The 24,641-nt window shown below is 46.6% G+C and overlaps 2 protein-coding genes across 4 annotated transcripts in view; one reads left to right on the forward strand and one right to left on the reverse strand.

The window, feature by feature from the left end:
- Positions 1 to 6: 6 nt before the first annotated feature.
- On the reverse strand, positions 7 to 15,290 carry tmem259 (transmembrane protein 259). 2 transcript variants are annotated; one of them, XM_070961505.1, is made up of 12 exons: positions 14,899 to 15,290; positions 13,242 to 13,645; positions 10,839 to 11,156; positions 9,821 to 9,950; positions 7,999 to 8,109; positions 7,493 to 7,615; positions 7,207 to 7,307; positions 6,905 to 6,962; positions 4,924 to 5,007; positions 4,269 to 4,401; positions 3,649 to 3,748; positions 7 to 3,066 (listed from the first exon to the last, which is right to left on the reverse strand). In XM_070961505.1, the coding sequence occupies exons 2-12, from the start codon at positions 13,458 to 13,460 to the stop codon at positions 2,341 to 2,343; spliced, it is 2,103 nt and encodes a 700-aa protein (XP_070817606.1). In that variant the 5' UTR covers positions 13,461 to 13,645; positions 14,899 to 15,290; the 3' UTR covers positions 7 to 2,340. The 2 variants fall into 2 exon arrangements, with proteins under 2 accessions (XP_070817606.1, XP_070817605.1); XM_070961504.1 differs by lacking the exon at positions 14,899 to 15,290 and having other exon boundaries at positions 9,767 to 9,950; positions 13,242 to 13,602.
- A 497-nt stretch (positions 15,291 to 15,787) lies between these two features.
- med16 (mediator complex subunit 16) overlaps positions 15,788 to 24,641 on the forward strand; it is a 9,919-nt gene continuing 1,065 nt past the window's right edge. Inside the window, exons 1-15 of one of the 2 annotated variants that reach the window (XM_070961627.1) lie at positions 15,788 to 15,827; positions 15,930 to 15,999; positions 16,564 to 16,737; positions 17,010 to 17,117; positions 17,991 to 18,160; positions 18,319 to 18,600; positions 18,695 to 18,844; positions 19,930 to 20,035; positions 20,151 to 20,306; positions 20,833 to 21,053; positions 21,841 to 22,047; positions 22,990 to 23,200; positions 23,273 to 23,406; positions 23,884 to 24,076; positions 24,393 to 24,609. In XM_070961627.1, the coding sequence (XP_070817728.1) occupies positions 16,599 to 16,737; positions 17,010 to 17,117; positions 17,991 to 18,160; positions 18,319 to 18,600; positions 18,695 to 18,844; positions 19,930 to 20,035; positions 20,151 to 20,306; positions 20,833 to 21,053; positions 21,841 to 22,047; positions 22,990 to 23,200; positions 23,273 to 23,406; positions 23,884 to 24,076; positions 24,393 to 24,609 (2,294 nt within the window). In that variant the 5' untranslated portion in view covers positions 15,788 to 15,827; positions 15,930 to 15,999; positions 16,564 to 16,598. Of the gene's footprint in view, positions 16,000 to 16,563; positions 16,738 to 17,009; positions 17,118 to 17,990; positions 18,161 to 18,318; positions 18,601 to 18,694; positions 18,845 to 19,929; positions 20,036 to 20,150; positions 20,307 to 20,832; positions 21,054 to 21,840; positions 22,048 to 22,989; positions 23,201 to 23,272; positions 23,407 to 23,883; positions 24,077 to 24,392; positions 24,610 to 24,641 lie in introns of both variants that reach the window. The other variant, XM_070961626.1, reaches the window with a different exon arrangement.

Genomic DNA, 24,641 nt, shown 5'->3' on the forward strand with positions numbered 1-24,641 from the left:
ACACCGTTTATGTGCAAACAGGCTGTTGTGCACTGGTTTTACTGGTTTTACTGGACAGTTAAATACAGTTTGATAAGATTCAGGCTTCAGATCGACTAATGAGGGTACAGTCATCCAGCAGAGAGGCACAAAGAAGAAAAAACAGCCCCGCCCCACAACCCCCCAAACTAATGGCAATGTCACACTTCAGGCTCCGCCTCCTTCCCAACACAAACTTAGATCTGAAAAAAAAACCTCAAAGATTTGAAAAGCGCCTCATTCATCTGCAGAATCTGCATTCCCATTAGAATATTACACGTGAGGATTATTATCAATCATGTGAGCCGCTGAGCTTCACAGCCTTTCGTTTCACTTCCATTCTGCACTTTAGTTTTATGTTTTCAGAATTTGAAAATATTGGCATCATGTAGGATATTCAATAATTCATCTGTTGGACATTTGTGTGGATTCTTCAATACATCACTTTGAAAAAATGAGTATTTACTGTTTCATACGATGGAGCAACAGCAGGAGACAGGTCTGAGGTCAGCGCTGAAGTTTACGAGCTGACCTGGAGCACCTGAACGCACATCAGGGCATCTCAGTTTAAGAAGAAGAGGAGTTTCTGCCTTCAGTCCCCTGAATGCATCGCAGGGACAGGCCACACCCTCTGATAAGAGGCGGGTCCAGGGGTGTGACACAGCCGGCGACATATTGCACAACCAATCAGCTCGCTCCGCTGCTGACGTCTCTGAAGGATCCACAGACGGTCTGAGGATTATTGGTAAGGCATCCGTTCTGACAGGAAGTCCCGATCCACCAAAACTGTCCGAACACGACGCTCAAAACTACTTCCTGTCCTCAAAGAGTCATTTTGTTCAAAATAAAAGCAAGTGGAAACAGAAATCAACACAGTTCAGAGGTTGTGCTTCAGTCTGTCAGAATCAGGGCTGATCAACAGATCGACTGATCAATAACTCATCAGCAACTGATGGTCGGGTCGATGAAATTCACTTTCAGTCTTTCAATCTTTTTCTGGGGAATCGGTGAAGTTCACTGACTTCTGCTGATTTTCAAATGTTCAGCTCAGTAAAAGGACCAGTCTGCTGTTTTTCTCAACATGTCGGTCCATGTCTGACTTCCTGTCTGACTTCCTGTCTGCGGCTCATTGGTTGCAGCTGAAGAGATAAATCTTTAAATGTCCTCACAAATATTTAGTTTCATGTTGAAAAGCTTCATTATTTCCTCAAACAGCTGCTCACTGTCGTTTTTATCGGACCATTAGGAGGAAATAGAGCTTCTGTTGGGACTATTTTCAGCAGCGGATGAATCCACATTTGGTGCTGTAATGAGAGTGTGTGTGTGTGTGTGTGTGTGTGTGTGTGTGTGTGTGTGTGTGTGTGTGTGTGTGTGTGTGTGTGTGAGACAGAGTCTGAATAAACTTCAGCGTGTGTGTTCATGGTGATGAGGCTCACTGATGAGTTTTAATGGAGCGCAGAGGAGGAAGATCAATCAGGCTGAGCAGTTAGCTGTTAGCAGTTAGCTGTTAGCTGTTAGCTGTTAGCAGTTAGCAGTTAGCATCCACTGCTGGTTTGAGTTTGAATGTGAGGTGAAATCACCAGAGAAGCAGTTTCAGTCAGGAAACGTTAGAATCTGAGTTTTTCCAATCACATTATGTGAACTGAAGCAATGAGAAACGCTGTCAGTTGTGTGAAAAGCTTGATTTCCAGGTTCATGTAGGAATGAGCTGCATGCTGGGGTCACGTGTCTGTCAGGTCCACTCCACACTGACAACGAGCGGATTAAGTTTGTCTGACGAAGACATCATTTTGAACTCTGAGGACAGAGATAGACGCCATTCACATTTAATTTTAGACTAAACGCACAAAAATAAGATGAACTCAGGATGAAACGCCGTCGGTGGAAGCTCTCAGACAGACCTGAGAACAGCCGCTGACAGGCTGTGACTGTTCGATCAGCTGGTTTAAAAATGTGCTTCACATCTGATCCCTGACCAGTCGAACCAAACGGAGTCATTGTTTAATGTGAGAACTTTTTGTGAAGAAGAGAAATTACTGTGACACGACGATGCTTCCTGCTCAGATCATGACTTGTTTGACCCCTCACATTAATCTTGTGACCTCTTGTGGGGTCCCGGACCCTCAGGTTGGGAAACTCTGAACTAACCAATGAATCATTGGTTTAAGCTTAAAAATAAAAATGCAGAATGAGACTCAGCGGGGAGACTCCTCCCTGATCAGCCAATCACTAACCAATCAGTGACGGATCGCCCTGACAGGTGACAGACTGAGGCACCGTGTCACACAGGTGAGATGATGTCAGCCGACCACACCTGGACTTTCAGGACGGGGTCTGTGAGGAGCTCTGCTGCTGCTGCTGTGCTGCTCTGCAGTCCCAGTCTGTACCTGGACTCTGTGAGGGGGGGCAGTCTGTCTGCGGGGGGGTCGCCTTCATGGACTCCGCCTCCACCGGCTGGAGCCCTCTGATTGGAGGGCTGGGTGGAGGATCGGCTCCTCCTGCTGTGGTTTTAATTTCTACTGAAACGATGTTTGGATCTTCCTCACTTCTTCCTCCTCCTCCTCCTCCTCCCATCCAGATCTCAGCCCCCACACTGACCTCTGCTGCTCCTGCTGACCCCTGACCTCCTGATGCACCTTGTCTGTTCCCCCCATCAGCAGGATCAGCGGAGGCGGGGTGCTGGTTGGATGACAGAGCTTCAGTGATGATGGCGGCCGTCTGAGCGACCCAGTTCAGCTCCGACCTCACCTCCCCTCCACCTCCTGCTGCTGGAGAGGAGGAGGAGAGCTGGGGGTCAGTCTGAGGGCCTGGCTGGGTGGTGCTGGGTCCTGGTTGGGTAGTGTTTGCAGGTGCAGGTGCAGGTCCTGGTCCTGGTCCCGGTCCTGGTCCTGGTCCTGCAGCAGCACTGTGGTTGTTGTTGAGGTTGTCCTGCAGGGCCGTCTGGTTGGCCTGACCGGCCTGCTGGTTCTGCAGCAGCATCTCCTGGATCCTGATCTGCTGCAGGATGGCAGGAAGCTCGTAGTGGTGGAAGAAGTAGATCATGGAGTGCTGCAGAAGAAGAAGAGCAGGAGGTCAGCGACAGGATGTCTCAATAATTAAACCACGTGTCATTTGACCTGAGAGGATCATCAGTGCAGCACGAGTGTGCGAGAGAGCTCGCCTTCATTGAGCTCATTAGCTCAAGCTTTTGAAGCCCTGATCTTCAAACACGGCTTCACCAATCCAAGTTAAGATGTTGTGGACTGCTTCAAACTAAAAGGATCTTATTAATTCTCATTAAGACAATTTGGTTCTTTGAACTCAGTCAGAGGTTTGATTGGTTCATCTCACACGAAGCCATCTGGACTATCATCGATTCCTTTCTGATCTCCTACAGCAAAGAATACACTCGACCATCCTTTATCAAAGGAGAGGAGATAATGGCATCCCACAATTCCTTGCAGCGGGAACACACACGATTCACCATTGGCCATCACATAATGACCCAGCCTCATGAATTCTCCTTCAGTTTTCTCTGACCTCGTGACCTTTTCCATCGAGATCACAGGAAAAGACACGGGACGTAAATCTTTGACTATTCGTGAGGCTCAGGGTCAGAATGATGAAGATGATGATGGTGGTGGTTCTGACCTGGATGAAGAGCCAGGAGGTGACCAGGGCCAGACTGCTGTACTGACCGTTGAAGCGGTAGTGATACGCGTAGAAGGCAAAGTGGTACAGATAGAAGAACCTGAAGAACACAAACACACCAACTGTCAGACAACGTCATGTTCATCTTCTTCACCATTTTCCAATAATCCATTAACTTTCCAGTAATTTAAGGTGTTTGAAGTGGCTTGTTAACACATTATGCTATTTATATGGATTATCTGCACCGTTTAAAGGCTTTAAGGACCAAATAAAACCTTGTTTTAATTCAGACTAAAATGGCTTCATGCCATTCGTTAAATTTGAAGGGTTAAACCCCTAACCCTCAAAAAAATAAATCATGAAATACCTCAGAAAGTCAGGTCCTTCAAAAAGGAACACATTAAGGGCTGCCTGTTAAGTTAAGTTGTGCATTTAAGGGCTTAATATTTATCAGTCATGAACTTTTCAGCAGTGTGTCCAAATCACTGAATAACTCCATTAGCTGGAAATATTTCAACATAAACCAAAGCAGCTGAACTTTAATAAGACCTTCAACTGCACCTCGGGGCGTTGCTTTAAAAGAGCCAATGGTGTGAGCTGGTGTTGGTCATGTGACCCACCTCAGCCAATGACGTTTGCTGGTGTTGGTGTGGCAGCAGATGGCGTCGTACTGATCGGCTAACCAGACGATGAGGATGATGTAGAAGGCTGTTGTTGTGTCATTGAAGAATTCCGACATTATGGCCTCCATGCCTGACAAACAGGAAGTGACATCAGCAGGGCACATTTGTATTTAATGATATTTTAAATGTCTTTAAAGCCACCACCTGCTTTAAACTTAACTCTCAGACTGGTGGAGAGACGACGTCTGGCGCCTGCATTCAAAGTGGAAAAAGTCTTTTTCTCAAGAAGACTTGACTGCGTCGGCTCGGGGTTCGTCTGTCCCGCCTTGGGACTTAATTGTCTCAACTCAGTGAAAAGCCTTTATTTTATTAATATGACTTGACCTAGGACTTGGCTGTTTGGACTTGGCCCCGGACTGTCTGGCCTGGGACATGACTGTCTTAAGCCTGGTCTGGTCTTGCCTTGATTTGAGGATGTCTTGACTCCCAACTCATCTGTCTTGATGTGCCATCACTTGCCACACTTACCACTGAATCCTGAGCCTAAATTAACTGGTTTAACTGGATTCTCTAGATCTGAAATGAATCCTTAGTCTGGCCTGGCTCAGAATCAGATCCAGACCGTGTCAGCAGCTTCAGCACGTGAACTTACCAACGAGGGCCAGGATGACTGTGAGCAGGGGAGCTGCTGGGAAGGCAATGGTCATGTTCATCTCCAACATCTGAAGAAGATCCACTGAGGGGGGCAGACCAAGACCAGATTAACACACAGCGGATTCTCAAGGTAAGAGAGACCAAGATTTAACAGTCGAAATGGACACTTTTATGTTCAAGACTAAGGGCGCATTTCCATTCCACAGTTCCAGCTCTACTCGACTCGGTTCTACTCTACTCTACTTGGTTTGGTTGCGTTTCCATTACAATTGAGTACTTCATAGTACCTCCTCAACGTAGGCGGGGTCGTCATACCACGGCTGTGCGAAACTGCCATGACGTCAATTTGTACGCGACGCAAACAGAGCCGACAAACAATGGAGGACATCGAGGCGATGTTGTATTTGGACCTTGTCGACGGACCACGGTGATATTTTACGAGCAGCCATTTCCCTCGAGTGAGAATAAAGAGTACAGTCAGCTGTTGCTGTTGCCCGGCGTTACAATGGAGGGGGCGGGATTGTTTTTCCGGTGTTGGACGTCGCAGACCAGTGACGACACTCCGGCCAATCAGTGGCTGACAGGCTGTTGACGTCACACATATAGTATCGCTTCTACTCGCTTGGAACCTCGCCAGAGCAGGTACTAAAAATAGTACCAGGTACTATCCCTGATGGAAACACAAAACAACCGGGTAGAGTCGAGTGGAGTGGAGTCGAGCTAGTGGAAATGCGGCATAAGATCATTGATAGAAACCGACTGAGTCGACAGAAGAATGAACCACCTCCAGCTGATGGTTTCAGAGTTTATATGTTCTGGGACAACACAAGCACTCTGTTCAAGTAACCGATCACGTTTCACACACTTCTAATTTCATTGGTTTAATAGCAAACCCTCAAACAGTTCTAACTGGACTGGGCTACATTAAACTGGTCTCGACTGGTGAGGATTACATTAAACTATGGCTGCAACAACTAATTGATTAAATCGATTAAACCTGCTTAGAAAAATAGTAACAAAGTCGATGGTCGATCAGTTGAGTCTCTGTTATGAAGAACGCCACATGCTGTGGCAACACAGACCTTCATGTCGTAAAGTAATGATGGACTGCCCTTTCTCTTTACCTACTTAAGTGGTTCTGGCCATAATATGGATTAGAACAGTAGTCAAATAGGTCCATTCACTGCGTAGACCTTTGGACCAACCCTGCCTCTCCACAACTCAACTGACGGTCTCAAACACATTAAGAAGGCAAGAAATTGCAGAAATGAACTCTGGATGAGGCACACCTGTTCACTGAAAACCATTCCAGGTGACTACCTCATGAAGCAGAGAGAAGGCCAAGAGTGTGCAAAGCTGTCATCAAAGCAAACGGCGGCTACTTTGAAGAATCGAAAATATAAAACATATTCTGGTTCGTTTAACACTTTTTGTTTACTACATCATTCCATATGTGTTCAGTATTAATCTAGAGTGTAGAAAATAAAAAAAAGACATTGAACGAGAAGGTGTGTGCAAGCTTTTGACTGGTACGGTATATTTACACATATATATCAGATATACAGCAGGGGTGGGGAACCTCCAGACGCCAGCTATATACGACCCACAAGACCATCTGATCCGGCCCACGAAGCAATTCATAAACACAAAAAAACAATTGCTTTTTTCAGCAATAAAGAAAATAACAAAATAGTAGACCAACATGTTCTTCTGAGCAGCCCCTGAACACAACACACGTAGCTTTGCTATCAGGTCAACGCAACAAAAAAGTATATGAGGAGTCCCACGCTTTCTAAGAGAAATGAACAATTACTGTTTTGTTGAAGTTAAAGACGCTCAGTGATGAAGATGAAGGTCAAACTGAAGAATCATCACAGCTACAAACATGCTGAACTGGGTTAAAATTGTAATCAACAGATTAATCAGTTATCAAAATAGCTGTTTGCTGCAGCCCTACATTAAGCAGAGTGGACACTGACCGATAAAGACGAAGATCTGGTGGTGAGAGTATCTGAGCAGCATGGACACCGACAGAGTCTGAAAAACACAGAACAACAAGCACTCAGTTCATCTCGTTTGACTGTAATCTTCGCTTTCTTTCATTTGAACTGGTTCCATCACTCATTGCCTTCTTCCTGAAACACCAGATCTCACTGTCACGCGAACCGGAAACGTTAGCATGTTCATGAAAGTCTAAACGCTCAGTTTCATTGAATGAATTGAATCCTTCACAGCTGCTTCAGCGGCTGTGAATCCAGTTGACTGGGACTTAATTACTTACAAAAATGACCATGATGACAAAAGCGGCCAGGTAGGAGGTTCTGGCCATCCACATGCTGACGAAGCGGTAATGTTCTCCAGACACCACATTTCTCAGAAATCCTGCAGAGAACCACATCATGACATCACCAACCTGCTGATGATTCACATGACAAAATCTAAATACACACCTTTACCTCACTCAGAGTCTACCTGCACTTCAGACACCTGGTTACTGTCAATTATGATCGACTCAATGCCAGATTTCCCAGAAACCCCCAGGAACTGGAGGACCTGAGGTTCTCTACCTTTGTTCTCCTCGTTTTCAGCGAGCGCCTTTACGCTGGACATCAGGATGTCGTCATACCCCAGAAATTCATCCAGCAGGAAGCGGCTGAAGCCGTCACCAAAACACTCATCCTTCATGGGATCTGGAGCACAAGGAAGACAGTGAGACAGGCAGGTGTGGACAGGTGCTACTGTCACATGACTGTCAGGCAGACAGGTGTCAGAGTCACGTGACTGTCAGGCAGACAGGTGTCAGAGTCACGTGACTGTCAGGCAGACAGGTGTGTCAGAGTCACGTGACTGTCAGGCAGACAGGTGTCAGAGTCACGTGACTGTCAGGCAGACAGGTGTCAGAGTCACGTGACTGTCAGGCAGACAGGTGTGTCAGAGTCACGTGACTGTCAGGCAGACAGGTGTCAGAGTCACGTGACTGTCAGGCAGACAGGTGTCAGAGTCACGTGACTGTCAGGCAGACAGGTGTCAGAGTCACGTGACTGTCAGGCAGACAGGTGTGTCAGGGTCTCACCCAGAGTGACCACCATGACGGGGATGTTGAGTCTCTGTCGGGTGCTCTGAGACAGACGCAGGAAGCCGTACTCCAGAGAATACTCCACGATGTACTCCTCCTGAGGCCACACTGACAACAACAACAACAGACTTTAATCTACAGACACACATCCACAGACATCAACCGACAGCAGTCAGTACAGACAGCAGTCAGTACAGACAGACTGACACGTTCAGTTCCCCTCATAACAAGTAAACGTAAAGCTAACAGTAGAACATTAGCGGTAATTGTTTGTTTAACATACGATGTGTTCAGGTACCCTACTGAGTGTAGGTCATATGTGTTCTGGCAGCAGTCCAGCATAGATCCACTGCACTCGCTCATGTACAACAGAAAAAACAGGCATGAAACTTTGCTTCCAGTAGCTTTCATATGCGTTTAGTGTGAGAGAGTCACTGGGAACAGTAGGACTGAGGACGGACGACTGCGAAGCGACTGAGACGCTTCAGTCAACGTCAGGATGAGAGTTTGCAGTTAAAACCAGGTATCAAGACACTAGAAAAACAAGCCAGAGGACAGAATGTAGTACCATCAATACTGTGTTTAAAGGAGTGACACTACTTTAGGTATTATCAATGAGTTATAATACTTGAAGTACTGTTAATGAATAACACTGCTTTGGGCTGAATGCTTACTGACACACACACACACACACACACACACACACACACACACACACACACACACACACACACACACACTCACACACACACTAGTTTTCAAAGTGTAAATGCCTCTGTTCTACTCATAATGAGGGCTGGTCTAATATTAATTCTCAGATCATTTAAAAGTCGCTGTGGCTCTCACGGGGTTCAGCTGTCATCATCAAGTTAAAACTTGTTGTTAATGTCGCTTTTTTATTGTTTACCGCGTAAAGTGGAAAGGCTCTTAAATCTGAATTTATCCGTATCATCATTATTGGTTTTCACTGTATCTGATGAGTTTTTGGGTTCAAACAAGGATTTAAAGGGGAGAGACGCGTTCACTTCGATCAGGTCCTCGTCTGGTTTGGGTGAAGGTGGCTGAGACTCTGCTGCCACCTGCTGGTATGAATGAGAACCTCAGCAGAAACCTAATATGTGACACCACTGAAAGAGGTTTGAATGGCTCACACGCACAGGGCTGAAGTCCTTTATTAGTTCATCTGCAGATTATTTTCTAGATCACGTGTCAAAATACCATAAGCACTGAAAAACAACTGTTCTAATGTCCAGACAGACGTCTTCACACATCGGCCGAAAACCCAGTTTACTGGGACAGAAAACGGAGACAAACCGAGTATCTGGGGCCGTCCAGATTTCTGTACTTCTACTTGTTCATGACCGACAACAAGTTTTTTCTGTTTGGTTTTCTCATCTGTGTACATATACAGACAGTATTTCTAACAGTAGGAGTTTTTCTCTTAAGAATATTGGCAATAGTACTTTTTATGGCATTTAGTATTTTTAGAATCTGTACATCGTGTACATATACACACTTTTTCTGTTCTGTATCCTGGATACTTCTTTTATTTTGTGCCACAGTTCTTTGTAATACTTGCTGGCTGTAACGACTACATTTCCCCAGTGTGTGATCAATAAGTTCTTATCTTATCTTAAATTTACACAATCAAACAAGTCAGCAGGTGTTTCTGTCCTGGAGGAGGAGGAAGACAAAGAGAGGGGGGGGGGGGGGGGGGAGGAAGACGAAGAGAGGGAGGAGGGGGAGGAGGAGGAAGAGGGTTTACCTGCTCTGGTCATCATCTCCAGCTCAGACACTGAGTCCTTCAGCGGCTGCATACCTTTAGTGGTCTGGCTGAAGGAGACATCTTGGCTGTCGTTTACTCCTCCTCCTCCTCCTCCTCCTCCTCCTCCTCCGACACCTCCTCCAATCAGAGATGGCTTCAGACGAGGCTCAATGTCCAGCTCAAACTGCAGCAGACACAGAGAGGAGACAGGTGGGGCAGGGTGCATGTTCTCCCATCCGGTTCCCCCCCATCAAACCTGTTTGTCAGATTAATTCTGCTCTCAAGAACTGGACTCAGTTCATCTTTAGTTACCCAGGCAGTCATGGGTATTTATGCCTTTGAAAGAGAGACTGAAGACAAAAAAACACCGCCGTCCTGCTCCAGCTGTGTTGATGTCAAACATGACATGCTGAGCATCGTCTGAATTTTATCAATTCACTTCCTTTGCAATGTGTCGTGCTGTCTGATCTGATCATTAAACCATTACTCCGTCATCAAACGTTACGTTTCCAACTACATCCCAAAGGAATTCAAAGAAGATAATTCAACAGTATCAGGCTGAGCTACTCAGAGCTACACTCACCTTTTCTCACACACACACACACACACACACACACACACACACACACACACACACACACACACACACACACACACACACACACACACACACACACACACACACACACACTCAGACTTGATTAACACCGGAAAATCTCTTGTCACTACTTGTCTCATCTTTTCCTCGCTCGCTTTCTTGGAGCACCGCTAGTCGCTGCTGCTAGCTAACCACCTGCTCCTGCTAACTCCTCCACAGCCAATCACAACAGGCTGGTGCGCTGATGCGCGACGTAGACGGGTCCTGGCAGATATGTAGCCTTCGTGTGCAGTAACACGGGGTTTGTGGGACCCGATCCTTGGCCTTTTGGATTTGGTTCTACCTTGGTAGCAGCTTTCAGTTCCGAACCCAACATGGGTCAATGGGAGAGGAGTCACCCCCCCATTCTTAGCAGATTCACCCTCATTTAAAAAACCCATTTATATGCACTTCTTCACACCTGGTGCTGCTCACCTGCACTGAACTGTTGTCAAACATCTCCAGGGTCATCTCCTCCTCATCTTCCTCTTCCTCCTGCAGCACAGCCAGGCTAAGCCCTGCCACTCCTCTTCCTCCTGCCCCTCCTCCCCCCTCCTCAGCCTCCAGCTCCTCCTGAAGGCCCGTGGAGTCGTAGTATTGCAGAAAGACGGAGGCTCGGCTGGAGTTCCTCTGGATCTCCACCCGCAGGATGCCGTCGCGAGGCCAGCGCTCCCTCACCACTTCCAGACAGTTTATGGGCGAGCGAGAGAAGGCAATGTGGATGTAGGCGAGGATGAAGAGGACGAAGAGCGCCTGAGCAGGAGCGCAGACAAACAGAGGGGAGTCAGCAATGTCAGGGCTTCATAAACATTCCACGAACACCTGGACATTTCTGAAATATGACATTAGTTATTATTGATCATCAGTGGAGCTTCAGCACAACAAACAGCTCACAGTTAGAGTTAAAACCCGAAACACTTTCATCATTTCAAACAGCCAGTGATCCTGTTCATGGCTGATGGCTTTCTGCTCGTTACCTGTTCACCTTTCCACTCAGGGATCCAAGCAGAGAAGCTGATTTTCGGACCACTCAGCGGTGGTTGGGCGTATAAAGGATGGACGAGAGGAGGAATACAGAGCAGTGAGGACCATTTCGTGGATTGGTCTGGTAGAAATCACCTGCTGCTTAACGTGGCCAAGACCAAGGAGATGCTGATCAATTTCAGAAGGAACAGGACGACCACACAACCACAGTGCATTCTGGGAGAGGATGTCGCAGCGGTGGAGGATTACAAAGACCTTGGAGTGCACCTCCACCACAGACTGAACTGGAAAACCGACACCAACGCTGTTTGCGAGAAGGGGATGAGCAGACTGTTTCCTGAGGAGGCTCAGATCGACGTGAGGCGAGATGCTGGAGATCTTCTGGCAGTCTGTGATCAGCTCACTCTTCTTTGCTGCAGTGTGCTGGACAGCAGCATCGGAGCCGGCGACACGACACACTGAACAAAGGGATCAGGAAGGCCGGCTCCGTTATTGGAAGCAAACTGGACACGTTTGAGGAGGTGGTGGACAGGAGGACACTGGACAGGAGGACACTGGACAGACCCTGAACATCCTCTTCACCTCCTCGAGGACAGACAGCGGAGCTCCTTCTCCAACAGACTGCTTGAGGAAATCATTCCTGCCACGAGCATCACACTGTACAACAGCAGCTCACAGTTCATCCGCCATGTTTTACATTTTATCTGCACATACTGTTTATTGTTTACGTTTATTCACCATCTGAAACATATTTTTCTGGCGTATAGTTTGTAGCTCTGGCTCGTCTCTTTAAGAACTGATGTTAATATTTGTTTAGACACTTTGTTAGATTGTATTTTATTACATGATTTTATCATATTATTGTACTATACTATACTACTTATACAATATGTATTGTATATTATATATTATACAACTATAACCTTAGTTATACTTACTTTAAAGAACATCCTTTTTTTCTTAGTTTTCGTTACTTCAGCTTATATCCTATGTTTATGTGTATGTTTAAACTGCTGCTGCAACAAAAAAAATTCCCAAATTGGGATCAATAAAGTAAAGTAAAGTCTAAGTCTGAGTCTCAGAAGTCATAATAGCTTCAGCTTCAAACTTAACAGCCAGTGGGAAATCTCACGCGTTATTCAGACCAAAGCTGAATTCAGCTGGATTCTCTTAAAGAACAAAGGAACCTTCTGGATTCTGAATTCGACTTTGTGTAAATCACTAATTTAAGAAAAAACACTTCACAGGTTTATACTGTATGATAGCTATGATAGAAATTTAATGGGATTTGTGCTGCTCATTGGAAGTGTAATTTTGTGGCCCGTACTACAAAACTTTCAAAGTGTGCAGCACCAGTGTCTGCAGCTGCAAGGCCAGCTATGTACAAGGCACTTCGATCAGTTTCTGTTGTAGGATGATACCAGCAAACAAAAACCTTATTTACAGTCCTCAACGGGATCTACAATGGATGGCTCCCAGGCGGTGCTTTTATACATTTTGATCTGTTATCTTGAACAAAACCTGCTGCAAACCAAGTTAAGTTTGCAGAAATGACCATGCCGATGTACCCCAGAGGTGAAAAGCCAGGGCTGAACCTAAACCTCGCTAAGCTCAAAGCCTCCTTCGTGGTACAGGCCTCAGTACAGACGCCAGCTCAGACGGCAGTCAGTCTAAACGCTGAGAAAAGCCTGGAGGTGTGACTGCTGCTAATCTGATGGAGCAACACAAACTGGGGATTTCCACACCAGACTACATTCAAAATCCTGTCATTTTAATCCTGTTCATGCAGATTAGACACCCCTGCTTAATTCAGAGCAACATTCTTTAGCTGTTTAGTTGTTCGCATTCACTCACCTTGAGCAGGACGAAGAACTCAAAGACTCTCCTGAAGGATGGGGGGAACAGTCGGGCGTAAGTGACCGCCATCTTGAAGAAGAGGGCATGGAAGAGGCGGTCTCTGACATTGATGAGAGGGTTCTGGTTCATATTGGGGTTGCGGATCCTGTTGGGTCCCATGTTGTTGTTGTTGTTGTTGTTCAGAGGGACATTGTTGTTGGCCTGGTTCTCAGACATGGTCTCTGTCTCTGGACTACTCAGTTCACACTGCACAAACGAACAGCTGTTTCTAGGTCAGCATGACTGCTGCCGGGGCTCCCCCAACATAAAGGTAAGACTCTGACCTCAGATCAGATGAAGAAGGTCTCCACAGAGTCTAAAGCTGGTTCACTGATGGACCGGTCTTCTTCTCGCAGCTGAGACTGATGGACAGAAAATTAACCAATGAGAGAAGTTGAGAGAAGAATGAGAGAAGCCATCACAACAGACACAACAGACACAACAGACAAGCGACACAGATGCCAGCCGACAGGCCGGCTCTGAGCACCACCAGGTGAACAGCTCTTACAAACCAATGCTTCATCTCAATGAGTTGTCACGAGCAGTCTCTGTCTTCACAGTGGATTTCAATGTCAGTTACTGAAGTTTTTCCAGTATTGATCGAGAGCACTGCAGCCACAAAAGTGGCCATAAAGTCACCCCTTCAAACCGTCAGTGTTCGTCCACTGACAGTGTTTGTTTCTGCCACTGAAGGCTCAGATTGTTATAAGTGTCTGAAGATGTGATGGAAAGGATCCTGCAGGGAAAGACCTTTCTGTGAAAGAGGAAGATCCTTTTAGATTAACCAGAAGCAGCTGTTATATCGCTCTCACCACAGCCACCAGACTCCATTCACAAACACAGTGATTTAACATCAGAAACCAAACTTCACTCAAACCAACAGAAACAAAATAAAACCCATCAAAACCTTCTTGGTTCATCGTTAACTGTTCAACAATCATCACTAACTCTGGTTTGGTTGAAATAAACTCTGAATTTATTGAATCAGGAGAGGAGGCAGAGAGCGACATGAAAGAAGCAGGGAAAACAGTGTGAATGTTTACACGTGTGACTCTGGAGTTATTGTCTCATATGTCACACCTCAATAGATTTTCACGGTTAAAATAAAAACAGTCATTACTGGACACCAGGAAGCCTGGTGGTGTGACTGCTGTTCGTCATACAGTGAATTCAGTGCAGCCGCCGTGATGGTGCTGCTGGTTTTTGTCTAAATTGTTTTTGTTGACAGCCCTACAACAGTTAGATGGACTTTAACTCATCCCGTGACATAACACGCATGATCGCTGTTTTATTTCTATTTATTGTGCTCCTTATCTCTTCCTTCTTTATTATTCCTTTGCTTATTTATTTACCAGTATATGCATTTATGCCAGTACGTTCGTATCAGAGCATGTATGCTTATCAGTGTATTTGCAACACTGTGTATTTGTATCAGAGTGTGTATTTGCATCAGAGCGTGTATTTGTATGAGTGTGTGTATTTGTATGAGCTGGAGAGTAAATACTTGGTGTCCTGCTTATCTTGAGGCCTGCTGTCTCCTCTGGTCCAGCAGATAAACATCCTCCATTAAACACTTAATAACTCCTAGCCTTGGATTAGCATTTAGCCGACTTACCAGGTATTTACTCCGCAGCTGTGTCCATGCTAGGATCTTCGCCTCGGTGTTTTCATCACAACAAGCAGACCATCACCGCAACAGCTAGCACTGTTAGCAGGTTGCTTTAGCACGCTAGTCGGACATAGGAAGATAACGCAAAGGAGCTAGGAGTTAAAGATAGTTAAACAGTAGGAGAGCAGCGGTGTTAGCTAGCAGCAGGTCGGTCTCAAACTATGTCTGGAGGCATTCCAGCTTGATCCAACACACTGAGAGGAAGAAAACCTCCGTTTTATGCTTCAGGAGGTTCGAGATTAAAGCTGAGCTTCACTTCAGCTAATATAAGCTAACAGATGCTAACGGGAGCTAACCGCGGCTGCTGTTACAAGACGAACCAGAATCAGGGCGGAAATACGGGTCCTGTAGATTGATCAGTTATTGCCCCGAGTTGTATCTGCCAGGTGTCGCCTGCTTTTTCTTCGTCTTCTTTCAGCGCTATCTGCAGCTGACATCCTCATTGTCGTATTACCGCCATCTTGTGAAGTTAGTTAGCTCCTTACAATGTGTAGTCTGTCACAGTTTTGCCATCTTCCTTTCTAGAATTGTTGTCAGATGGGACAAAATATGTTACTAGAAATGTGTTCAGTGTACTGCAACCCGACTGGTGCACCTGTAAGTCCTCGCTCAGGAATGAAAATTCCCAATAGAGAGGCGGCGATCCAGCGGCGCCGCGTCAGATAGACACAAATGACCGTCTAACAAAATCGACACAAATGTTGTAGAGATTATTCAGACATTTTGTAGAAACAATATAGAAGAAGTAACACAGAGAAAACCCGCTTTATCAGTTTTTATAGTTTTATTAAATATTTTACTGACAGGCAGATTTACAGTCAGCTAGATGGTCTGTGTGGTCCTAATACGCTATTGAACTGAATAAATTGTGAAAGGTTCGTGTGCTATACTGGCGAACATCAGTAGTTGCAGTTTACTAATACTCTGTTAGGCTTAAACTGGCTCCACTGATGTATTTTCTTTTTTCCATTTTAAAGGTTAAAGTTCATTTGTGAGGAAAACGGTGTTGGTTTTCATCTGCTTTACTGCAGCTGGAATCAAAGTACGGTAAGGTATCGTTAGCGGATAAGGGACACTTCTCCATTTAAACGGTTTAACTCACGGCTTCTTCACATACTAAGAAACTACTACTAACTAACAGATATTACCCGAACTGTTTTCTGATTGAAGTCTGGTTTAATTCGGCAGAAACCTTCTGCACAGAACTGCTGGTTTTAACTGGAAAGTCTCGGCGTTTACATTGAAAGTACAGCCACCGTCAGTACAAACCATTACAGAGAATATTCCTTAAATTCAGAGTTTTTTAGGGGAGGTCGCAGTGGATTGTCGAACAGATGCCGTACAGGAGAGTGGCAGAGGTTGAGGAAGTATTCAGATCCTTTACCGCAGTAATAAATAAATTAACCTTGTGTCAAAAATAATCCTTATGCAGAGTGTCTTTCTTCATTAGTGTTATATATGTATTAAAGTGTTAATGTGTAAACAGCTGTGCACTTATATTACACTTTGTACACATTTAGGTTGTTTAATCTGTAATTATGTGAAATCATTTCTGTCTAAATCATAGTCAGAAACACAGCACCTTGCTCACCCGTGTCTATCTGTTTTTAGGTGAGGCCTCCAGCGTCTTCTTCTGCGGTTAAATCATGGAGTTAGCGTACGTGTGTGAGTGGGAGAAACGTCCAAAGAGTACTCACCGTCCCTCCATCCCTCTGGTCTGCTCCTGGTCCTGCAGAAACCTGGTGGCCTTCACCACAGATCTGAAGAATGAGGACGACGACAAAGGTGGACACCTGCAGCACAGACACGCACATGCACGTACACACACACCTGCATTACAAACACACACACACACACACACACACACACACACACACACACACACACACACACACACACACACACGCACACACACGTGAACTGTGAGGTTCCAGTTTTATTCACCAGAACATCATTCAAGAGGTGGCAAGGCGACTTTAACCGTGTGTGTGTGTGTGTGTGTGTGTGTGTGTGTGTGTGTGTGTGTGTGTGTACGCGCGCGCGCGCCCACGCTTCAGATGTTAGTCACATGATCCACATCATCGACACGGAGCACCCCTGGGACGTTTATTCCATCAACTCCGGACACACTGAGGTCATTTCCTGTCTGGAATGGGACCAGTCAGGTGAGCTGACCTTTCATTTTTCCACTTTTACTGTGTTTTATGTATTTTATTTTATTTGACTATTGTATTTATTGTGTATTTTTATTTTATATATATATATAGTGTATTATGTGTATTTTATTTTTTAGTTCTGGTGCTAATTTGCTGGAATTAGCTTTTTCTGCGTCCACATAAAGCACTTTGTATCATAGTTTTAAAAAGTATTATTTTTGTTAGTATTATTATTATTATTTCACTAGTTTATATAAAAGAAAACTCATCCAAAAAAGACCAGAAATTGTTGAAGTTGTGTTTTAGCTGGAATGTTTTAGCAGTGCTCCAGTTGTTGCGTATCAGTTGCAGCGGCTCACGTGGCATCACAGCTTCACTGTATGGGAGCATTGTGGTTTCCTGCTGAGTTACAGCGGCGCCGGACCGAGGTTACAATCACTTTGAACTGTCTGTCAACATTTTCAACATGGTTAGCATACGACACAGGAACAGTGGAAGGTGAATCATTCTCCCCACAGCGTTCAGGCAGCATCTCACTGCACATTCAGACCAAAGCAATAACTGCTGCTGTAGGAGTGTTCATGTCTGCAGACCTGCGACCAGACTCAGTGTAAAAAATGCAGCATTTAAGCATCCGATCACAGCACTTCGACGTGCCTTCACCATGAGCATGTTAGTTTGTTACAGGAAGAGCTGTGGACACTGAGCCGCTGTTAATGTTAAATGGCTAATGTGATTCTTCTACACAGCCCTGAAACGGAGGTACATGAGTGTGTGAACATCCTCTCTGCTGTACGACTGCAGAACGAACCCTGAGAATTTACTGGAGCTCGTCCATGCTTCAGTTTGTGTATTTATGGATGTGTTTGTTTGTGTGTGGAGGGTCGAGGCTGCTGTCTGCAGACGGTGATGGTCACATTAAATGCTGGTCGATGTCAGATCACCTGGTGAACAGCTGGGAGAGCATCCTGTCCAGCTCTCTGCACGGAGATCCAATCGTAGCGCTGAGCTGGCTTCACAACGGAGTCAAGCTTGCCCTGCATGTCGAGATGGTAACGCTCGCTGACGCATAGATGTATAAGACCAAGACACGTGGACAATAATTCATACATGTCAGGTTTAGACTTATGTGGACAGTAAGTATTTGTTATATATTCACCAGCAGACAACAAGTAAGTGAATCGTGTTTACTTGTTTTGTTTTGCTTCAGTCAGGTTCTACAAACTTTGGTGAGAAGTTTTCTCGGGTGAAGTTCTCTCCATCTCTGACTCTGTTTGGTGGGAAGCCGATGGAGGGCTGGTTGGCCGTCACGGTGAGCGGTTTGGTCACCGTGTCCCTGTTGAAGCCGGGCGGAGCTCTGCTGACGGCCAGCGAGAGCCTCTGCCGGCTGAGAGGTCGGGTGGCATTAGCCGACATCGCCTTCACCGGAGGAGGGAACATTGTCGTGGCAGCGACTGATGGCAGCAGCTCGTCTCCCGTCCAGTTCTACAAGGTCAGAACCAGAAGAGCACCTGATCATCACACTGACCTCTGACCTTTACTGGTTCTACCAGTAAGATGAAATAAACAATGTTCTGTGTGTTCAGGTGGTGGTTAGTGTGGTGAGCGAGAAGTGTCGCATCGACACTGAACTGTTACCGTCTCTGTTCCTGCGCTGCACCACCGACCCCATGAGGAGGGAAAAATACCCTGCAGTCACCCACCTCAAGTTCCTCACCAGAGAGAACTCTGAACAGGTAACCAGAAGAACCAGGGAGAAACTCCAAACTGGTAACCAGTCGAACCAGAAAGAACTTTAAACTGGTAACCAGAAGAACCAGAGAGAAACTGGTAACCAGTACAGTGCTTCCTCTTGGCGGGCTCTCTGAGGCGCCATAAGAATGTAAGTCTATGTAATGTCCCCACAAGTGATAAAAACACAACGTGTGTGTGGGTTAGGGGTTAGGGTCAGTGCGTACACACATCATGTGGTTGACCAATCACGTGCGGCTTGAACGGAAAAAAAGTCGAGGAAAAAAAACAAAAAAGCCCAAAGCGGCTCCGCTCCGATCGTTCACGTCAAAGAGCGGCTCTGAGAGCCGACGCATCACCACTGACTAGCATCATCTTCATCAGCGGTCTTCCTCTTCTTAGAGAAATATTTGAATAGGCTCATCTGAAAATGCAGTCAGCAGTTACATCATGGCGTGTAGATATTAGCTTAATGCTATCAATGAGTTTACTCACGTTAGCGACACTGAGTTGGCACCGGGCCCAATTAACTTAAGCTACCGATATGTTACGTAACGTTAGCTGGACATCAGTATTTTGCGAATGTCTGTTTAACTTGTAAAATCTATTATGAGTTATCTTAAGCTAATAAGTCTACCTTTTCTCCGGTAAGTCGCTGCCCTATTTTCCAAGACGACACTCCTCTGACCTGGTGCCTGGGAGCTTGACGTGACGTCATTGTCAAGGTCGCGCTCTCGCAAGTAGCTAATATCAGACTTTGCTGTGAAGGCACATGAGACATGCGGCGGTGATGTATATGCGACAATAAAAAAGAAAAAAAAATTTTGAAGGAGCGGCGACTAGGATTGAGGAACGTCACTCCTAAATGAATGTGGAGGAAACACTGCAGTAGAGCCACAGAGAGCCATCGCAGCCAGAGAGGACTCTGAATATGTACTCTGTAAATCCAAACAACAGTGAAGTTCTATTTCATTTCTGTTCTGACAGATCAAGAACATGAAGAATAGATTAGAATAGATCAGACTGAGTCTCACACAGAACCTGCAGTTGTTGCCAAAACAGAGAACCTGACAGAACGTTTGTGTCGTAGGTTCTGCTGTGTGCATCCAATCAGAGCGGCAGCATCGTGGAGTGTTGGTCTCTGAGGAAGGAGGGACTTCCTGTCAACAACATCTTCCAGCACCGATCACCCGTCGGTAGGAAGCACAGACTGATTCTAACTGGTTAAAAAGGTTCTAGTCGTTGAGGTGATGGCGGATCACCACTCTCAGTGTCAAGTCTCAGCGTCTCTCACCTCCTACTTGTGTCCAGTTGGGGAGAAGCAGCCGACCATCCTGAAGTGGCGGATCCTCACGACCACCAATGATCTGGAGCGAGTGTCAGCCGTAGCTCTGCCCAAACTGCCCATTTCCATCTCCAACACCGACCTGAAGGTGGCGTCAGACACCAAGTTCTGCCCTGGACTAGGTGAGGAGAACTTCGCCTGTTTCTCAGCTGCATGGGTGTGCGGGGACTTTAGTAGCAGTACCTGGACCTGGACTAGACTTAATCAACTACACGTGTGCTTAAATGAGAATGGCTTCTCTGAGAAATGTCTGTTTAGAGCGTTTGGAAAGAAACCAGGTCCAGGCCCAGGCTACGTCCAGGCAGCCGTAACCCTCTGCGTGGTGGAGGCCGGTGCTTTAAGCAGCCTGAGAAGAAGAGCTGTAGAGAGCACGGAGGCTGTAAACATGATTTCTGCACTTTCTGAAACGTTTGTCAGTGACTGATGGCTTTATTAATAGTTAATGAACAGTTTTCGAGTGAGTTACAGATCAGTTCTAAGGCGCCACTAAGAACAGGTTTTGGGCTGAGCAGAAACGACTTGCTGTATGAAGGGTTTACAGATGTCCCCTCAGCCCTCCTCTGATGCAAACCCCTGGACTCTCAAACCCGCCTCCCCTGCAGACAGCCTGCTTGAGAACCGGTTGTCTCCATCCTCCTGTGTTTTCAGGTCTGGCTCTGGCCTTCCACGACGGCAGCATTCAAATCCTCCACCGCCTCTCCCTCCACACTATGGGGATTTTTTATGGCTCCTCAGCCTCCTCAGGTCAAAGACCCGGAGACGAGTCCGCCATCAAGCGCCAAAGAACGGGAGGCCCCGCCCTCCACTTCAAGGCCCTGCAGTTCTCCTGGACCTCACTGGCACTGGCCGGAGTCGATAACCACGGCAAGGTGACGAGTTTTTTTCAACATGCTTGATATTGTTGCTGAAGTTGGCTCCCGGTGACGTCACCTGTGTGTTGCTGAGGAGATCTACCTGTAAATTAACGGCTTTAACTGAAGTTAGCTTCATTTCACAAAGTTCACTCCTCTCTCCATCCAGGAGGCTGAACTCTGACCTTTTTTATTCAGCACATGTTGCTGCAGCAGTTCAAGCTGCTGGTTGTCGTCTACTCCTGTTGTTTGGTGGTCGGTGCACTTACAAGCTTTGACACAACACTGGCATAAGTAGACCTGCACCAGACAGGGTTGGGGGGGCGCCGTGTTTCCGACAGACGGGAAATAGATGCCATGTGTACAGAACAATCAACAAAAAAATCACTGTGACAGCAGTGCAAGCAGACGCATTATTTTCTTTTGTTTTATTGTTTCTGTTTTCTCTACCTCTCCTTTTTATTTGTGCTGCCTGTAACAAGTAAATTTCCCCCACGTGGGATCAATAGTTTCATCTTACGAACCATCTTAATCTGCCCAGAGATGCAAACTCAGCTCACTGCATTCATTTCTTATCTGCGCTCACGCTGCACGTGAGTTCTTTCTTGTGAAGCACTTTGAGCTGCAGTTCCTCTGTGATACGTGCGATACAAATTAAGTTTATTGTTATCAAGTCTGGATGAAACAAAGCTGCAAATTACTGTCTCTGCATCAGCCGTGGGTAGAAAAGACCTCATTTCCGCTCCTTTAGCTGTTGCTTCATTTGAAAAAGACGACATTGGTGATGTGGTTGTTTCCTCTTTAGCTCCACATGCTGCGAGTGTCGCCGTCAATGGGTCAGGTGGTGGAGATGAACACGACCCTGCGCCATCTGCTGTTCCTGCTGGAGTACTGCATGGTGACGGGTTACGACTGGTGGGACGTCCTTCTGCATGTGCAGCCCACCATGGTCCACAACCTGGTGGAGAAACTGCATGAGGAATACATGAGGCAGAACCAGGCACTGCAGCAGGTCAGCAAGGCATGATGGGAGAACGGCAAGGAGGCGGTCGATCAGATCAGACCGTAGAGTCGAACTCAAGAACTTAACTGATAGCAGCAGCTGTCATCCATCATATACTGACTGGCACTTCAGCTTCTTCCACCACTTACTGTTCAACCTCAACTGCTCGCAGGGCTTCAGCTGGACAGTTTACCAGCGTTAAGTCAACCTCAGTCGACGTTTCCGACACCTCGGCTGTGCTTAAACTGCTGTTACACTGCTTACATTACCAACCCGCACTTCAAGTATTTACTGTGCACACACTTCAAGTATCTGTGGCTTCAACTTTCACTAAAACGTAGAGTTCCTCTGCCATTTCCTCTGCTTTCCTCGTACAGCTGATTTCAGCTCCCAAAAACAGCTTTTTCCTCAGCACGTTAAAGGACCCACAGTTTAGACGTCCTAGAATGTGGAGTTATGGTCAGGGCGAAGCGGGCTGTGGTCCATGTCCCACTGCGTTCACACAGCACAGAAATCAGTAGCCAGTGCATACCTCACCAGTGCATCACAGTACATGTCACTGATGATCACCGTGAGTGAAGGCTGGAAAACGACTTAAAACCAGCAGAGCAGGTCTCCATGCACCCAGAGACATGAGTCAAAGCACCCGAATTCACAATGAGTCTGATTTAAAAAAAAACAAAACAAAAAAAAAAACCTTCTTACAGGGCGAGTTCTAGAAAAACAAGGACGTAGAAAGAAACCAAAGAGCTGTGGGAGTCGATGGATAATTAGAGTAGTTCTTTGAATCACCTTCAGATGTGAGCAGAAAGAAACGTTCGAACAACTGAACTGAACTTTCTCACATTTTGTGACAGTAGCGTAACATCATGTCGTGATCTGCTGCCTCAGTACACTGAGAACAAATATTAGTACTCGTCCCCTCTTAAAGCAGAGTGATGTCTGTCTCAGGTTCTGGCGACGCGTATCGTGGCGGTGAAGGCGTCTCTCTGTAAACTGTCCACGGCGACGGCGGCTCGAGCCTGCGACTTCCACGCCAAACTGCTGCTGATTGCCATCAGCTCCACCTTAAAGTCTTTGCTGAGGCCACATGTCCTCAACACACCTGACAAGAGTCCAGGTGACCGACTGACTGAGATCTGTGCCAAGAACACCGATCTAGGTGAGATACCTCAGGAACAGGTGAGAGGACAGGAGGTGATTATCAGTGACTGATCGCTGTGTGTTTCCTCAGATATTGATAAAGTGATGATCAATCTGAAGACTGAGGAGTTTGTGTTGGATGGCCCCCCCCTTCAGTCCCTGCAGCAGCTCATCCAATGGGTGGGAGACTTTGTCCTCTACCTGCTGGCCAACCTGCCAAACCAGGTGAGCAAACAAACACAGCTGCTGAGTTCCAGGTAATGACAGCTAGTGGCCGATGTTCTTTCATTGGGAGCATGGAATGAAGGTAGAGGTGGAGGGTCTTCCTTCCAAAGGACACAGAATTACCCCCCGAGACAGAAAACGACCACAACAAGGAGGAGACATCAGCCACCGACCCAACAGAGCAGAACCGGGTGACTGACCTCCAGCTGGACTCGCCTCTTCAGCCCTCAGAAGTGTTTCTGCCCGTTAAAAGCCATTGTCAGAAATGAAAAATGAATGTGAAGTCTAACACTGCTCGATGGATGAAATCAGTGATAAAGGTCTGTACAAAGCTGCGCTCCCCAGGATAAGAGCACCATAAAGCTAAAAGCTTGTTTCCACCGTGGTCCTCGTAAGGAGAAACAGGTAAGAAGGCCGACAAGATGATGACTCAACGACAACCCAACCAGAGCCAATGTTTTTCCTCCTGTCCTGCAGGGCTCCATGGTCCGGCCAGGGTTCGGCTTCATGAGGGACGGGGCTTCTTTGGGAATGCTGAGGGAGATGTTGGTGATGATCAGGATCTGGGGTCTGCTGAAGCCTGGCTGCCTGCCCACCTTCACCGCCACGTCGGACACCCAGGACAGCATGCAGCTGTTGTTCAGACAGCTCACCCGGCTGTGGCTCTGCTGTAAGCACCTGCCAGCGTTTGCTTTTTGGTCCTGACCTGGTCCTCCCTGAGAGGACCGGACCGTGAGAACACGTCTCACAGTGGTCCCGAGCTCCCGTTCTGTGGATTGTTGGGATCTGTAGGTAGATTTTGCTCGTGTCCGTGGCAGGAGCATGTGTCCGTCCACCCTGGTGTAAAAACTGCGGCGTTGTGGTCGTATAAACCGCCGCGTCGGGCTGATTGCAAACTTCCTCCCCCTGTTCTGTTACTTATCACAGATGCTATGTTAGGTTTGTTGTTGCCACGTTCACTGATTAATTGACTGTCTGTGTCTCAGCTCGGGATGACGGCCCCCCCCAGGACCCCGATGAAAGTCTGATAGATGAGTGCTGCCTACTGCCCAGCCAGCTCCTGGTTCCCAGTATGGACTGGCTCCCAGTTAATGACGGCGTCATCGTCAAGCTGCAGGGCAAACACCCTCTCAGGCTGCAGTTTGGAAAAGCTTCGTCTCTGCCTGGAGTGGGCTCCACCACCCCACTGGAGGTCTTCACCAGGTAATACACACCTGAACTGACTGAGGGGTTGC

This window comes from Chaetodon trifascialis, chromosome 4 (genome assembly GCF_039877785.1).
Source record: "Chaetodon trifascialis isolate fChaTrf1 chromosome 4, fChaTrf1.hap1, whole genome shotgun sequence".
NCBI lineage: Eukaryota > Metazoa > Chordata > Actinopteri > Chaetodontiformes > Chaetodontidae > Chaetodon > Chaetodon trifascialis.

Bases quoted from the DNA above. Each gene is read 5' to 3' on its own strand.
- tmem259 (XM_070961504.1), bottom strand. From the start codon at position 13,460: ATGTCTGAGAACCAGGCCAACAACAATGTCCCTCTGAACAACAACAAC. The intron at 11,157-13,241 runs GTGAGTGAATGC...GCTCCTGCTCAG, and splicing joins AGTTCTTCGTCCTGCTCAAG to GCGCTCTTCGTCCTCTTCAT. The intron at 3,749-4,268 runs GTGGGTCACATG...TGTGTTCTTCAG, and splicing joins AGCAAACGTCATTGGCTGAG to GTTCTTCTATCTGTACCACT.